The sequence below is a fragment of the Pinus tabuliformis genome, chromosome 3_2 (assembly GCF_031772625.1).
Source record: "Pinus tabuliformis cultivar Carrire ecotype Pingquan chromosome 3_2, CPIR1, whole genome shotgun sequence".
NCBI lineage: Eukaryota > Viridiplantae > Streptophyta > Pinopsida > Pinales > Pinaceae > Pinus > Pinus tabuliformis.
Genome location: NC_142302.1, coordinates 980,381,357 through 980,399,529, shown reverse-complemented (window position 1 = coordinate 980,399,529; position 18,173 = coordinate 980,381,357). Strand labels below are relative to the sequence as shown.

The 18,173-nt window shown below is 37.6% G+C and overlaps 1 protein-coding gene across 2 annotated transcripts in view; it reads right to left on the bottom strand.

The window, feature by feature from the left end:
- Nucleotides 1–717: 717 nt before the first annotated feature.
- The window catches only part of ELO3 (radical SAM domain-containing protein / GCN5-related N-acetyltransferase (GNAT) family protein), a 142,234-nt gene continuing 124,778 nt past the window's right edge, over nucleotides 718–18,173 (bottom strand). The window contains exons 9-11 of one of the 2 annotated variants that reach the window (XR_016257215.1): nucleotides 1,701–1,804; nucleotides 1,453–1,575; nucleotides 1,159–1,192 (exon numbers count right to left, since the gene is read on the bottom strand). Coding sequence is in view for 1 of the 2 variants with exons in the window: in XM_089417304.1 (XP_089273430.1) it covers nucleotides 1,034–1,192 (159 nt within the window). In the remaining variant the exon portion in view is untranslated. Of the gene's footprint in view, nucleotides 1,193–1,452; nucleotides 1,576–1,700; nucleotides 1,805–18,173 lie in introns of both variants that reach the window. The other variant, XM_089417304.1, reaches the window with a different exon arrangement.

The following is an 18,173-nucleotide window of genomic DNA, read 5'->3' as shown; positions in this document are numbered from 1 at the left end:
TGAAGCACTAAATGAATTGTGTAAGCCAGCATAGCATCCATATCACCCACCACATGCTCCCATGTGAATCCAGTAGCCACAATCCGAAAACTCTGAAAACTCAAGGGATTAGAGAGGTTATAAACCCGTGTTCTGTGAACACAGCAGATAACTAGAATGTTTATAACCTCATATAACAAATGTGACATTCTATTTATGTTGAAACGTGCTATGTTCATTACAAAAAAGTCAACCATTGAACCATGCTTTCAAGGAGAAAGCAAATCAATGACAAAACATGTAAAATATGGCATGATGGCAACGTAAAATGCACAATGACAATATGAATTTATCTTAATTTCTTAATCTATTGTATGAAGACTTGGAAATGTCTGGTGTATGAGCACTCCATCAACACATAATGATTAAACTAATCTAATATTTTTGTAATTGTTATGTAATTAACGAAGTAATTAATTTCCATGGTCAGACAGCACGAGATTTTTAAAGGAAATTAAATAAACATCACAGTTGCCAACCAGTCATGGTGAAGCAAAAGAATACATAAGCTAAAGAGGATGCTGAAAGCAAACTAATTTCAACAAAGGCTGATCCTGCATGTATTTGACAAGTTATGAAAGGAAATGAAATAACATATTGTTTGCCAACAAATCATGGTGGAGGAGCTCTAGATGCAAGGGACACATAAGATGTGGGTGGATTGATGCTTTTATGAAGAAAGTGAAAAATCTCATAAAATTATATATATTAAATGCAGGAAAATTTATCTATCAGCAATAAATGTCAAAAATAACATGTTATGTTACAAGGTATAGTTGGCCTCAATCCTTTTACATCTAAATGATACTGCTTTCCATAAAGCATCTAAATCTTGTAATCAGGAATAGGCAGAACATTCTTGACTCCTTCAAATACTGTAATTCACCATGTAACCAAGCTGTGTTAAGGAAGCACCAGAAAATAATGCATATTGCACCCAAGAAGGGACGATATCCAATGATATGAAACAAGATTTCGCTCTTACTATGAACAACTAGTTCAAATACTTCATCATGTATGGCCCTTCAAGCTCATACCCAAGCTTTCGATAATAATGGCGTGTTCCTACACCTGATATGACAGCTATTTTGACTGACCTATGCTCCTTCCAAGCAATCCTCTCTGCTTGTTCCATAAGAAGCGTCCCATAACCCTGTATGACATTTAGACAAGCATAACATAATTTAAATGATCTTCTAAGCACGTACTATAATGCAACACAAGATGGTTAGCAAAAGTGAAATGTGTCCAAAGAATAAACGATCAAGTGCAATGAAATTGCTATTTTAAGATTCTATCAAACAGAAAGATAATATACATCTAATAATGAAATCTTCCTTCACACAGCTATCATGAAAAGGAAATGCTATATTGCAATCCCTTCTTTACACCTTGGTATCTTGTAACTCTTACCAGTACAAAGACAATTCATATCCACCTTACATATTTTCTCCAATAGAACATCTATGGCGATGAAGCTAAAGTTAGGATAATATGCAATGTCAATGACGGGAGTTGCAAGGTGAATAGAAATGCCTGGAAAGAAGTGGAATATTAGATCAAATACATACATGTTAGGATAATATGCAATGTCAATGACGGGAGGTGCAGTGTGAATAGAAATGCCTGGAAAGAAGTGGAATATTAGATCAAATACATACATGTAAACAAACACATTTCATGCCGTGGGAATGATAGAATGAAAGTGCAGATCCAGATTCTAGATGCCCAACAATGGATACGTATTGTTCCAATTTTGAGCCAGCTGTATAACAAGGGTTGTGTCCACTCAGTCAATTGTCTTCAAGATTAAATACAATTACTTGTCATGCAGAGGTATGACATATTTTCAAAGTTCCCAGTACCAGTGGTGCACCAGCAGGTATGAAAGTCTCACATTTTCAATTTATCTGATCTGGGAATTTGTAAGAAGATATATAGGCAAAACAAAAATGCATATGAATTGATACCTTTCAGATTAACATTTTAAATTTATAAACATACATAGACACAATGTCATGAGCAACTTTGGCAAGCTGGATGGTAACCAAGGTCAATGTTTTAAAACTCGTACTCGGACTCGGAATTGGTCGAGGGTCACATCAGACTCAGATTTATTCAGACTAATCTGATTTCAGTTACAAAATATTTAAAATTTCATGAAATAACATATTTTAAAGATTCCAAACCTATGTTGCATGGAACTTCTAGGAACAAGGTGTTTCGGGCCGTACCCGTACTCAAAACTTGACCATCGTGTAATCATCTATGAGAGTTAAAATAGACTTGATTTCCTTCTAAATTGTCATTTATGGGCCTTATTCCCTTTTTTCTTGCAAGATAATATATTATTCACTTGTTTATAAATTTCTTTATAGGTCAACGTTTCAATTTTTGGGAGGAAACGTTTCTAAATGTACCCATTTCAGAAACTCCAAAACGTTTCAGCGCTTTGTGCAACTTAGTTCCAAACCATTAGAGACAATATGTAAAATCTCCTCATGTATATACCATGCAAAGGTGAATATATTAAAATGGCATGGAGTGCAATACATATCAGCAACAAAATGTGTATATGAACAACACATACCCATGAAATAACCATGTGAAATGGCCTTGATGCTGGGAATGTGCTATTCATATGCATATGGTTATTTCACATGGTTTTTTCTACACACTGTCAATATGCACCGGAGGGTGTTTCTAGGATTTCGGAGGTGGAGAATCGAGATGATAGAAAAAGACTACCAAGTACTAGTGACCCCCTTTACTTAACTATATGGGAAATAAAGTTAAAGTGAACGCTTATAAAACATAAAGTCACAAAGTGACTTTATAAACATAAATTCATAGGTACCTTTTGAGTAATTAATGAAAAGGGGACTAAGGGGAAAAGGTCTCTCATGGGTCACTGAGAGATTATATCTCCACCCTTGATCTAATTAACTAAGATCTAATCTCAGCCATTAGATCTTTGGGTTAGGTCTCTCTTCTTAATGAGAGAACAAAATGGAAAAAGAAAAGGGGAGAAGGCATCATTTGCACACTTCATGAGATGTGAAGTTAAGGAGAAAAGGAGGTTGAGAGAGAAGTATAGCAGGAGAAAGGAAGAATAACAGTGAACTTCAAGAAGAAAAGTTTTGGAAAATACAATATGGCAGCTATAAATTCAGATTTTCCTTAACCTTTATATTTGCTTGTGAACTTTACTTATCTTCATGTGTTTTCTTCATTAGATCTTTTCATCAAACAAATATCAAGAACAATACAATAAATACGATGGAAACAAAAGTTAGGCTCCAAGCCAGGGAAAAACCCCTCCAAGGGATAAAATATGTTCTCTTCTTATACAATCTGCTTCAAATGAGACAATCAAGACCCAAACCCTATACCAAGTCCTTCCTCCAAGTACCAAGTCAGCTCTCCAAGGAGACCTTCCAATTAGGTCAAAAGTCAAACAAAGTCTACCAGAGACAAATTCTTCCATAACTGCACCAAACTCACAATCTCGCCACCCTTGCAATAGAAGGTCTCAGACCTGCAGTTACTTCAGAAATTTCGGCCCCTGCAGCTGCTCCAGAAACTCGCACGTGTGAGAGAAAATGCCCAAAAACTCATCTTCTTTCCTTCGCTAGGGTTTTCTTCTTGAATCCTTGTCCTTCACTCTTCTTTCTTCTTCCTTCTATTGCAGATTGAACTTGTTGATGTGATATCCCAAATGAGGTCAAATATGTATATAGCCTTTCCAAGAGGTCGAATAGCCCCTCTCTAGGCTGACTTGTCTCTGCCAGGGCTGACTTGTACTAAGAGGCTTCCAAGACTTTCTAGACTCAAAAATAAATTCTTTTACAAAGTACATCTTGCCCAGAAGGGTCTTATAATCATGATGTTGACTCTCTTGACTCATGACAATAAATCCTATGACCTAACAAACCCTAGAAGCACGAAGAACATGCTTTTACCTAGAAGACCATCAATAAGAAGCATGAAACCCATGCTTTAAAATAATAACTTTTCTTTTCTTCCTTTGTTGGTTACATAAGATACATATTGATGAGTACAATAACAATTATGAAGAACAAAACTAGTTACATTTCCAACAAAAAGGGTATGGATTCCTAGGCTGAGAAGACACATAAATCAAAACTTTTCTCCACCACAAATTGCAGTTGGGTTAGTACGAGTTTCAAGGCATTTTAGTGCATTTTTTGTGGCATGTTGAGCGCCGAAATTTGTTGATTTTCTTAGGGCTATATTGTTCTTTGCTTTGATAATTGCATTTCTTCATTAACACATTAAGTTCACCCCATTCATATTTACATTATTATTCAGCAACATATGCAACTATATAGAAAGAACAATATCATCATCATCATCAATGCAGCAGAACATAAAGGAACAATAGAAGAAAAACATTCACACATAGAGACACCAGGATTGGTCGGAGACCAGGGCAAAACCCACTATGGGGAAAACCCTTTCAAATTCTTCTTCTTATTAGATTGTCATCAAATGATTCAGAAAAAGAGAGTACAATGATCCATATCTTCATCCATACAACTATCCAGCAAAAACAACTACACAATATCCATGAAATGAACCCAACAATGCTTATACTCAAAATTCTAATTTTGAAGCCTATAATGAATTGTCCCTGTTTGCGATCACTCAGTGAAATCTTCGAACAACTGAAATTTCATCATTTAGGTCACGGTTGCATGGAGGAGTCATGCGTGCAACTGGGAAGGTTCCAGTTGCTCCCTGGAGCCTATAAGCCAGCGACTGCAGTCTGCAATTGAGACTAAGAAACCCTAGATGTCGGCCACATGGAGGAGGCGTTGAGTGTACGACTAAAAAGCTTTAGTCACACGGATGAGCCGGTTAGCGTGCAACTGTGGTTGAGTTCTTCCTGTGTCATGCCTGCGATTGAGGCCCAAAACCTTAAAATAAAGATGCAATCTTCAGACCCTGCAATTTTGTCTTCGAGCAAACCCATTCCTCTGCGGACGTGCCTCAGACCTGTGCGAGCCAAAAACCAAGAAAGAGAATAGAAGAATTTCTCATAATGATGTCCAAATGAGGTTGAGGTCACTTTTATTTATAGCCTTCCAAGGGTGTCCAATTTGCTTTAGGGCTGACCTTATCAAATATGCACATGTGAGCTTTTCTTCATAAGTACACTTTCCCTTATCCAATTTGAGTGATATTTAGGTTGATTTTGGTCCTCTCGAAAAGAGGAATTCAATCCAATCATTATCTCCATAAAATGAGTTGTCCAAAGTGGAATTTGACCGTAGTTGCATATTTTAATAAAATTGAGGGAACTGATAAGCATTTATTGTTGTCATTTCTGGCACAAAATTCAATGATTTGGGTTGCACTCAAAGTTGCACAAATTCTGAGAAAGTCAGCTTTAAATTATGAGCAGAAAGTGTTGAAGAAAGTGTAACTAGGTTCGGTCTTCATAATGACATGATCTTTGTAAATGATGTAATAAAGAGAATAAATTATTTTTGTATATCTTGATACATGGGTTTCATGAGCAAGAAGTGTCATTAGCTCAAAGACTTCTTCTTGATGTCTTTAAATTGATCTTTGTAAATGATGTAATAAAGAGAATAAATTATTTTTGTATATCTTGATACATGGGTTTCATGAGCAAGAAGTGTCATTAGCTCAAAGACTTCTTCTTGATGTCTTTAGGATTTTATTTATATGTCAAAGAGTCATGTCATATGTAAAGAAGCTCTTCATGAGCCTATGGAAATGTATACAAGTGTGTAGCAACCCTCCAAGACCAAGATCAATCCTCCATTAGCAAACACAAGAAGTCTGCAAGAAAAACGAATCAGAGATCATCATTGTCGGCTTCAAATATTGAATTAAATATGTTTAAATGACATGTCGGTTCACAAGTTCACGTCGGCTCAAAATAGGAGCACAAACAACTATAAATACCCGTCTAGGGTATCTGCAAATGCCATGCTAAGATCTCGCAATTCTCCTCTGAGATTTCGATGGGTATAGGGTGCAGGAAGGCGTGGAACAAGCCTCGGATGGGTTACAGGTCTAATACTTCGTATGGGTACAGGCATAAGCAACCTCGGACATATCCCTGCACCTAGATTAGCATGATCTCGGCCAAGATGTCACCGCAGGAAAACAAGGATTCATTTATATCTTGATACATGGGTTTCATGAGCAAGAAGTGTCATTAGCTCAAAGACTTCTTCTTGATGTCTTTAGAATTTTATTTATATGTCAAAGAGTCATGTCATATGTAAAGAAGCTCTTCATGAGCCTATGGAAATGTATACAAGTGTGTAACAACCCTCCAAGACCACGATCAATCCTCCATTAACAAACACAAGAAGTCTACAAGAAAAACGAATCAGAGATCATCATTGTCGGCTTCAAATATTGAATTAAATAGGTTTAAATGACATGTCGGCTCAAATGAAAGACATGTCGGTTCACAAGTTCACGTTGGCTCAAAATAGGAGCACAAACAACTATAAATACCCGTCTAGGGTATCCGCAAATGCCATAAAAATATCTCGCAATTCTCCTCCGAGATTTCGATGGGTATAGGGAGCAGGAGGGCGTGGAACAAGCCTCGAATGGTTTATAGGTCTAATACTTCGTATGGGTACAGGCATAAGCAACCTCGGACATATCCCTGCACCTAGATTAGCATGATCTTGGACAAGATGTCACCACAGGCAGACAAGGATTCAGATGGACAATAAGTCGCAGTCTTGATGACAGTGAAGTCCTCTCTTTAGTGTCGATGAAAGGCAATGATCTCAGTGTCACAAACTCGGTGGACCTATCTATATGTACTCGACATACCTGTGGAAGAAGAAATACAATCTCGACATATATATACTATCTCAATTACTGTCTCGGCATACTATCTCAGCATAACCATGTTGATGAAATGAGTTTCGGTGATAACAGTGATTCTTGGCATACCTGAGAAAGGAGACATACAATCTCAATGGATAACACAGTATTCGGATCTGCCTCCTAGTGATCTCAATATGAATGTGTATCTCAGATGCAGCCATAATGACAAGGATCATAAGCAGTAATAACATGATTATTACAGTCTCAGTGTAATGGAAGAAGCAGTGATCACCAAGTCAAGGAGGGTCAATCTCGGCAAGGATAAGTGACAAGGATCATGATTTCACAGTGATCTCAACCTACAGTGAAGTGCAATCATGATCTTCATGATCTCAAAGAAGGTGCAGAGATTATCTCAGTGATAATCTCAAGGAGCAGTCATGGTGTAGCAATGATATTCTCAATGATATTGCAACAGTAATGGAGGTATGATGAAACAATCATCATGGTGATTGTCATAAGGTAGTTCTTGATGCATCAATGAAAGCATGGAATAATGGATCACAATGAAGATCTCAATAAACCTCATTGACATGGTGAAGAAGCAGCAGTGAAGATCTCAGTGATGCAACAGTGATGGCTTCAATGGTGCAGCAATCATGATGATCTCAGCAGTGACAGAAAAGAAGATTGATGTCTTGGTCTTGGAGTGGCAGAATGTGTCAAGGGTCATGGTCTTGGTATTCGACAATTGAATCTCTATAAGAAGAATTTCGTGCGGGTTTTCCTCTCCAAGAGGGAGAGGTTTTGGCCCTGGCAGAAAGCCAAATACTTTGTGTTCTTGTCTCTTTTGTTTTAATAGCAGTTTGATGAAGCTAACACACACACACTAATAATGAAAAGAAGATCAAGCTAAGATAAATTGTAAAAACACTTCACAAATTGTTATCATGTTAAGAAGAATCACTTTAATTATCAGTGCCCTAGATTCTTCAACAAAAAGGGCGTGATTTTCAAGGCTTTCAGTGGTGTGTACAACACTATTAGGGGTACGCAAATCAAAGTGTCAGAGCTTTGAAATCGAGGGTAGATTTCTGAGTCTGTCAGTGCACAAAGTTCAAGGCAGAGGCACAAATTTTGAGGGAGACTGACAGTACAGCAGTGGCACAAATTCCTTTGTGAGTTGGGCATGAATTTCTAACACTACCAGGCACGAAATTTGAGGCAGCAACAACATGTTCTCCAAGGAAATTTGGGCACAAATTTCGAGGGAGATAAGTAGATTTAATTGTTGTTAAATAACTGCTTTAATAAATTTTCTGATAATAAATAAAATATCCCTCTCGTCACTGGTTTTCTCTTTGGGGATTGTTGGTGAGTCAAGCTTTTCTCTTCCAAGCGCTTTGGTGAAGATGTCTGCAATTTGCTCGTTTGTGGAACAATGACGGAGATGGATTGTTTTGGCCTCAACATGATGTCGGATCAGATGATATTTAGTATTGATGTGCTTAGTACGATCATGGAACTTTGGGTTCTTGGCCAACTTTATTGCAGAGGTGTTATCAATCATGAGTGGAGTTGATTGTATTTGTTTTACCTGCAAATCTTCAAGAATTTTCCTGAGCCACACAATTTCTTTCGTTGCTTCAGCTGCTGCCACATATTCTGCTTCTGTTGTGGAATCTGCTGGTACTGATTGTTTGCGTGATCTCCAGGAGACAGCGCCTGATCCAAGACTCATAGCATATCCTGAAGTAGATACCCCAATTCCTTTGTCTCCATCGAAGTCTGAATCAGAGTATCCAATCAAGTTGAAGTCGTCCCCCTGTGTATACTTGACTCCAAGGTCTTGAGTTCCCTTCAAGTACCTTAGAACTCTTTTTGCAGCAGACCAATGTCCCTCACAAGGCTTTTGCATAAACCTGGAGAGGATTCCAACAGCAAATGAAATGTCTGGTCTGGTAGTAGTGAGGTAGATGAGACTTCCTACAAGCTGTCTATACTTTATTGCATCCTCAAATTCCTTTCCTTCAATAGATGTGAGCTTCAAGTTTTGTTCCATTGGAGTAGAAAGAGGATTACACTCTGTCATGCCAAATTTGTTTAACAAATCTCCAATGTATTTCTTTTGAGAAAGAAATATGGACTTTGGATGTTGGGTTACTTCAATGCCAAGATAGTAATGAACATAGCCCAAATCAGTCATTTCAAAAAAATTTCCTAATTCTTTCTTTATGGATGTAATATAGCTTTCATTGTTCCCTGTCATTAAAAGATCATCTACATATACCACAAGATATACAACTGTTTTGCCAACTTTCTTGACAAATAAAGTTGCATCATCAAGATCAAAATGATTGAAGTTGAGTTTCAGAAGATGCTCATTTAGTTTTTCATACCAGGGTCGTGGTGTTTGTTTGAGGCCATACAAGGACTTCACAAGTTTGCATACTTTATGTTCATGTCCTTTCACAGCAAATCCTTCAGGCTAGGACATAAAAACATTCTCTTTTAGATCTCCATTCAAGAATGCAGTTTTTACATCCATTTGATGGACTTTCCAACCGTTCTGAGCAGCTAGTGCAAAGAGTGTCCAGATGGTGGCCCATTTTGCAGTGGGGGCAAAAGTTTCCTCATAATCGACCCCTTCCTTCTGTGCAAAACCTTTTGCCACAAGCCTAGCTTTGTGCTTGTCAAGTGAGCCATCAGCTTTGTATTTGTTCTTGTAGACCCACTTGCAGCCAATTGGTTTGGTTCCAAATGGAGGATCAACCAGCTTCCAAGTGCCATTCTTTATGAGGGCATCATACTCCTTCTGCATCGCTTCTTTCCATTCATCATGAGAAGCAGCTTCTTTGAAGGAAGTTGGTTCAAAATCTGTAGACAAGTTCAATTCACAATCATAAGTAACATCCATATCAACAGGTGAATTAGAGTTATCTACATCACCTCCATCTTGTCAGTTTGTATTTCTGGTTCCTGTTTTTCCAATTTCATCAGGATGAACACTTTCAAGTGTCTTTGTCAGCCACTTTGGGGGACCTTTTTGAGATGGTCTAGGCTGCTCTGTTGATTGAGTTGGGTCTGAATCAAGATTGAGTTTCCCAATTCTATCAATTACATCACTTAAAGCATCATTCGTTGTTGGAGTGTCATGCAGGGGAGATTGTTCTTCAGAAGAAGATTCCACATGTTGATCTAGTATAGGAATCCCCCCTTCAAGATGTGGAATTTGATTATCAAACTCTTGAAATGATTTCGGTTTTGTGAATTTATCCAAGCAATCAAGTTGCCGCTCAACAACACTGTCAGATTTGGATGATTCAAGAAAAATGACATCTCTAGATAAAACAAACTTTTTATTTACTTCATCATAGAGGCGGTATGCTTTAGATGTGTTTGAATACCCCAGGAAGATACACTTACGACTTCTAGCACCAAGTTTGTTTCTATGTACCTTTGGTATTAAAGCATAACAAGTGGAACCAAAGATCCTGAGATGTTTTACCGAAGGAACATGTCCATACCACAATTCATAAGGAGTCTTGTTTCTTATAGCACTAGATGGACATCTATTCTTTATATATGCAGCACATAGAACAGCATCAGCCCAAAACATTGTCTTTACATTTTTGAAGAAAAGCATGGATCGTACCATATTCAAGATTGTTCTATTCATTCTTTCTGCTACACCATTCTGTTGGGGATTATAAGGTACAGTTGTTTGATGTTTAATCCCATGTTGGCGAAGATAGTGTTCAAATTCATTTGATGTATATTCTTTTCCATTATCAGTGCGAATAGACCCAATATGAGATTGTGCATCATTTTCAATCCACTCATGAAAATTCTTGAATGTATGAAAAGCATCAGATTTGTTCTTCAATAAGTAAACCCAACACATTCTGGTGTAATCATCAATAAATGTCATGATATATTTATTTCCATTTGCAGAAGAAACAGGCATTGGACCACATAAATCTGAATGAATGAGTTCAAGCTTCCTATGTGCTCTTGAATGTGAATCATGAAAAGACTGTTTGCTATGCTTTCCTAGAATGCAAGCATCACATTGCTTATGTTTTCTAGGAATTGTAGGCAAACCAGCAACACCATTTTTCTTCAACAAGCGGAGACTATCATAGTTTAAATGTCCAAATCTAGCATGCCATAATAAACTTGACGGAAGTGTACCTTCTTCATGATGAGAAATATATGAGAAATGTTGTGCATGAGCAGAAGTTCCTTGCAGTTTAAGAAGTCTTTCTTCTTCTATACCCCTCATGACAAGTGAGTGGTCAGATGCCTTTCTTACCTCAAGCTTGCCATCAAACATGTGAATGGAGTGACCTTGCTGGCGGATGTGGACCAGGGACAGCAAGTTTCTCTTGAGCTGTGGGAGATATAGAACATGATCCAGAAGAAAGTCTGGAAGACCAGGCAGTTTAAGCCTAATTGTGCCAAGCCCTGATGGCTTGATTTTTGACTGATCTGCAAAGTATACTGCTCCATCAACATTGTCAATGAAATCTTCAAAAAAATCTTTCCTATGAGTCATATGACAGGTTGCTCCTGAATCAAGCAACCAGTCATTTTTCGAAGAAGCAAGTGAAGCATTAAACAAATCTTCATTTACTCCAATGTTACATTGTGCCTCAATATAGTGAGCGGATTCAGGTGCTTTACCTTTGTCTGTGTCATCAGTTTTACCTTTCTGTTGATTTCTTCTCTGCTCAATTTTGTCCCATGGTAGCTTGCATGTAGAAGCATCATGTGATCCATTTCGTTTGCAGCGAATGCAATGCAGATCTGCCTTTTCTGCTTGAAAATGTCTGCCCCCCTGCCTCTGGAGTATCTTCCTCTTCCTCTTCGTCCACCTCTTCCTCTTGTAGAATCTTGAGCAGGATGCTTTTCTTTATGAGCAAGGCAAACAGTCTCTTCAGAAGATTCAGGGACTGTTTTCTTTCCAAAGGCTTTCTCTCTTTCAACAAACTTTTTCACAAGAGAGTCAAAGGTTATATCTTTAAGATTTCCATTTGCTTATAATGACTCAAGATAATTGGAGTAGGTAGGATAGAGTGCTTTGAGAAAGGCAATAAGAGAGATATCCAGCTCAACCTTAGTGGATTTAATATCATGCATTATGGACTTTATTTCAGATGCAAGAGCAAGAGGATCATTATTTTTCAGTTCAAGAGTGAAGAGTTTAATCATGAGCTGAACAACTTCAAGTGCAGAATGTGTATCATAGAGTTCTTTCAGCTTTTGTAAAGCTTCAAAGGCAGTGGAATAGGATGAAATATGACGACTTACTTCTTCATTTACAGATGCTGCGATCAATGCATAGGCTTTGCTGTTCTTGTTTTCCCAAATGACAAGTTCTTTATCTGATGTAGGCTGCACAGGGTCTTTGTCTTCTTCTCCGACACACACTCCTTTCCACAACTCATTGTAGATGAGGGTGTGTTTTACCATTCGAGACCATTCTGAATAGTTCTCCTTGCCAGTGAGAACTATTCCTACCATAGAAATGATTGAATGCATTCTGTAAAAAAAAATATCTCTGCCAAAAAAAACTTCTGTTGATAAAAAACTTCTGCTGAAAAAAATCCTTATGCCATAGCCTTATGCACTTTATTTTCTTCTAACATTTGCATCAACATTTCTTATATCAGCATTTCTTATATCATTGCAACACTACTATGTTTTGAAAAAAGAAAAAACTCAAGGGATCACTTCAATATATCACTTTAATGTATTAATATATCACTTCAATATATCAATGCAACACTACAAATGTTTTGAAATATAAAACACTCTGACTGATATAACTTGAATGCTTTGAAAACTGCCTTGAATGATATATATATAAACGCTTTGAAAAACAGCGTAATACACTGAATGCTTTGAATGATACAGCACAATACTCAACACTTTCAACTATCCCAGCAGCATGGAAAACATGAGCCTCATTCTATGTAGATGTCCTTTCAGTGGTATCTTAGAATATTACCCACTAGATTACAAGAATGAGCAAATAGAATCTGTAACTTTGCTCGTTTCCCCAGCTCCGGAGGTATCACACCGGGGACAAAACTGCAAGGCAGACAGTCGAAGCCAAGAAAAAGAACAAGCCATTTTAACGCTCTCTATTTATCACACAGCAAAAAGTCGCGAGCTCCCTTGGATTCAGAGGAACAAACCAACCTCGATAGCTTGTTACAAACACAAGGTGAAACAGTTTCGGAGAATGGACAACGTCAACGTTATGTCTTATGAAAACTTTGACGAAGTTAAACACCTCCGCTCTTCATCAGCCGGATATGGCTACGTGGGACTCAAAGGAGACCCAGGCAACTACGAGCGCGCCAAGAAAGTGGCAGTGACTATTGCTGAGAAGTGAAAACCGATTGCTGTGAGGAAGCACAGGGATGAACGATATTTAAGTCGGGGAGGCTGTGCAAGTGGTGCGCGATTATCAAGTGGTGCGCGATTATCAAGAGGTGAAAGCGATTGACAAAAGAGCGCCCTGCTGGTAAAGCTGTTTGATGAGGGTTTGAGGAGGCAGAGGAGCGACGCTGCAAGCGGAGGTTGCGTGATCAATTACAGTGCGAGGAAAATGATAACTAAATCAACCATATGTTACAGGATTGATATCTGCCACTCGGTTGGTACAACTGAAATATCATTCAAGAAATCAAAGATGAGGTACAAAATGAGAGAGCCGAAATCTCTGAATGGGATGTGTGCCACAACAGTCGCTTTTAGAGACCACACAACTGATCAATGTTTGAACGCATTTGAAAGATATTCGGACTTTATTTGGATCGGTGCAGAGATCCCTTGGCAGAGGATATTCATTCACGGGGTAGATAATTGCCACATACCTGAATGTTTCTGAGAGCGACGTGCTGCAAATCGGCGTCAAATCTCCTCAACGGAAGAATCTACAACGTTCTCAGAGACAGAGGCAGCGCTGGTGCGCCAGAGAGTAGGCAAACGCTCAGGCAAATGTAGCGCTAGTGCGCCAGAGAGCAGAGGAGTTACAACTATTTCTGGGACCTGTGCTCTGATACCATGTCAGGCTAGGGTAACTCCAGAATGAATGAGCGGAAGAAAACTGAGATTGATATATTCATTAGCTAACTAACATTTATATACATAAATATGACGGATCAGTTCATCTTCTTGATGACTGTCCAATTCACCCATCCGTTGAGGATTAGGTGTCAACAGGGATTTTCCCTGACACAAGGGTAGATTTTTTTCTCTTCCTGGTTCTTGACTAACTTTTGTTTTTTGCCTTTTGGATTTAGAGTTAGATTCATGTTCAAGTGGCGACTCCACTTCTTTCATTTTTTGCAAGAATTTCTGCTAGAAGCTCGCTTCTTGTAGACTTCTTGTCTTTCTTGAACAAGGATCTCTCTCTAACATCCATTAGCTCCTTTTCCCCTTAAGCAAGTCATCATGAATGACTTGTTTGCCCCCTGTTGTTTTACTAACATTCAAGGCTATCCTCATGATATTCTAGATTCAGCCATTGATAATTTGCCTTCTTTTAAGGGTAATAATGCAATTTCTGCTAGAGATCATCTCATAAAGTCTACACTGTGTATGATAAGGTTATGTGGCTTTGTATGTTATAATCATGAAGACATCAAGATGCGGCTCTTTGTCCTTTCCTTGGAAGGTGATGCTAAGAATTGGTTTTGTGATTTTCCTAACAATTCTTTTGATTCTCTGCAAGCCATCGTCAATGCTTTTAAAAATAGATATGAAGATCAAAGGGATTCACCTTGTGCCAATTACAATGTAAAGAAAGATGAAAGTGATCCTGTAAAGGGCCCAACTATCATAGAAAGGTTTCAAGAGAATGCGCCGCATCAATCTTTGCCATATTGCAGACCTTGTGAGAGTTTTCATGATGAATCCACTTGTGTCATTGCAAGAAGAATCCTTGATAGTGGAAAGGCAGGAACAAAGGATCAAATTAATATTGATGATGAAAAAGAAAATGATAAGCATCTTATCAAGGAATTAACTCAAATGATTAAAGACATGCAATTCAGTCAAGCACAGTTGATGAAAACCATGGAACTTAATCAAGAGAGATTAATAACAGATCACGCCAAGGAAATGAGATCCATGCACACCAAATTTAGCCATAGAAGAAAAAGCATGATGAGGAGCTAAAAATCATGGAAATTAATCACTCCAATCAGATGGCCACCATGCAAAATCATTTGATCACCATGGAAACAAATCATAAGAAAGAAATGAGTTCTATTCAAGTAAATCATAATAAAGTGATAAAGGACATGGAAGTTGGTCAGATATCTCTTTAGAACAGGTTACAGGTTATGGAAGTTAGTATAATCAGACAATCACCTTTCAGAACATGATGGATACCATGGAGGGAAATCAATGCTATGAAAGTTGAACATTCTATTGAATGAATTCCATGAGAATTGAACAAATCACTCTTCAAAGTAAGCTACAAAAGATGGAAAAGTCACAGGGTCAAGATCTCCAAATCGGCCCAGAAGATCCAGGGGACAAGTATAAAGAAATTTCGACAGATCACAAGCCTCCCAATCCATTGAAGCATTTCCCATCCCATTGCAAGGAGGTCGCTCAGCCCATTGAAAGGGGGCTGGTTGGCAGTAGCATAATTGGAAAAAGAATTGAGCAAGATCAGACTTATGTGTCACCTTTGACGAAGTATATTCATAATAAAATTGGGCATGCCTCAGATGCTTCAAAATTTTCTTTCGAGCATCAAGGCAAGAAAACCACACTGGTCGCATCATCAGCGCCGCAACCTATTGAAAGCAAAACTAAAAAACAGAGAAGAAGGAAGAGGTTTGATGCATCTGATGGTCGGGAGCAGCTCGATATTCGGATAAGTCAAAGTCCTAGGATCTTCAGAATTCAGCATGACACATCAGAGAAGCAACCTATGGATCTTCCTGAGAGTCGATAATGCTTGGCGTGCACTTTATTGAAGACATATGATGCCATACAAGCATCTTTGTATAGTATCTTTAACCCCACTCTCTTAGATAGGATTCCATTTCTGTCATTAGTTAGTTTCCTTTTCACGCATTTCAGTGTTACACTTTTATTTTTCATATGTTAGAATAAGTTTTCTATTCTAGCGAATGTTCTATGTGTTTTATGATGTATACATGATGATTTTCATTTTGAGCAAATATCTATTTGATATACTTTTGTTTTCTTGGTTACAGGATTCTGGATTCTCACATTCCTTTAGTGAAGAAACGTGTCCCCATGTGGAGTCATATGTTGACCACACTTTGTCAACAATTCGAGAAAGTAGAGTACAAAGAAATGGAGAAAAATTTTCAAATATCAAAGTCATCAGTTGCCATCATTCATCATTGTAAACCCAATTTCTGCAAAGTTTATTGTAAATTATGCTAGTATGACCATTTATTTATGTAACAACACCTAGGTAAGCCTCTGAATTTGGCAAAGGATTTCATCCTAGGATGTTTCTTAACCTCCCGAAATTATGTGTGTTTGTAAACACACCTAATCGACAAAGTTTTTCTTCCAGCTTAAACCCCAAAGCCATGGTGGAATTCGTTGACAAGGTCTTACCTAGTGTTCATAGAGTCTGATGTAAAAGTGTGTTTAGGAATAATTAGAGCATGGTCACTCGTAATCAGAACACCATGACTAGATTATTTTATTATAAGCACACTTGGGTTCATACTAAATCATATTGTGTCGCATAATTGGATAATGTCTTGAGGGCCTATGTTTAAATGTGTATTTCTCCTTGTAAGGGATGAATTAATTGTAATTATTTTGACGTAAAAATATTTTTAGTGCATGGTCCCTTGCAATTAGAAACCATGGCTAAAAAAACAAGAGTGGAAAAATTATTAATCCCCTCTAAAGTCAATTTTTGTTTTTTTTTTGCTGAATTAAATAAAAAAATCTTAAGCCAGAAAATTAATTAATTATTGAGTCAAAAAATAATTATTGATAAATTAATTTCTCTCCAAGTGGAAAATAATAAAAAATTCGTGGGTAAAAAAGAAGTCAATTTTTGGAGGTCCACCAAGGGAAAAATGGATATTTTAAGAAAATTTGAGCGCTTGGACCTTGGTGGTTAAGTCAAAGTCAATTTTTTGAGGAAATTAATCCAAAATATTAATTTTTGGATTAATAAAAAATGGTTTTTAAGATAAATTCGACTTTTTTGCTCAAAAATAATAATTCGATGGTGGAGATCAAAAGATGATCAAGTGAGATTATTTTGACGAGGATCAAGCCAACTAGCCATTATTTTACACTTGGAGGGGTTTTCTCTATATAAGGAAGTCATTTAGCTTCTATTTTCATCCTTGGATGAGGTAATTTTGTAATGAATGTACTGAGTTGATGCTCTATTGGAAACTTTTTTCTCATAATAGAAAGACTTTGGGGTTCAATTCATGGTGTTCTTCTGTCTATTGATCTGTGGTATGTGCTGGCTATGTGTTTATCTTATATTTTGCTAAATATTTACTTAACAATTATTTCATTTGTCGATGATAAGAACATTCTATTGGTATGAGTTATCTTAGGCGATCTGATTCACTATATGATCTAACAATTTATCTTGAGATTTATATAGAGATTTACACGTACGTTAGCCCTTGTGCTCTAAGTTCGCAGACTATGGGGAAGAACCGACCTTGTTTGGGCTATAAGCTTTCTTTTGTGGTGATATTTTGCATGAGGACTTTGGCTAGTCTATCTTTCGAAATTATACATCCATGCAATTTATTTAAAAAATCTTTTCAAAATTTTATTGGATCTTGGGCTATAAAGATTCAACATGTTAATGAGAGCTAAAAAAATTATTTTGTCAATATCGTACATTTGCTGATATTCTAACCCTTGTTTTGATTTTGTAGCACTTGGGGTTTTTGGGGTTTCGAAATTTTTGTATATATTTGGGGTTTTGGGAAATTCTTTTATTCATTTTTTACAGGTGGATCTTCAAGCCTCAAAGGAAATCAGACTATCTTGTGGAGGATCAAGCCCTAGAGCTAGGGTTTTGAAAGGTTTCACCCTTCCAAGTGAGACCTCCGGCCTAATTGAGCAATTTCACTGGGATTTTGAAGCAGATCTAGACCCAGGAAGGTAAGATCTAGCCCTTGGACCCTCTCCAAGCTCAACTTCCAACCAGAAAAGGAAGACGCTGGCCCTCAACGAAGCAAATTTCAGCATTTTGTGGACATTTTTGTGTTTGCAAGGGTTCTGGAAGA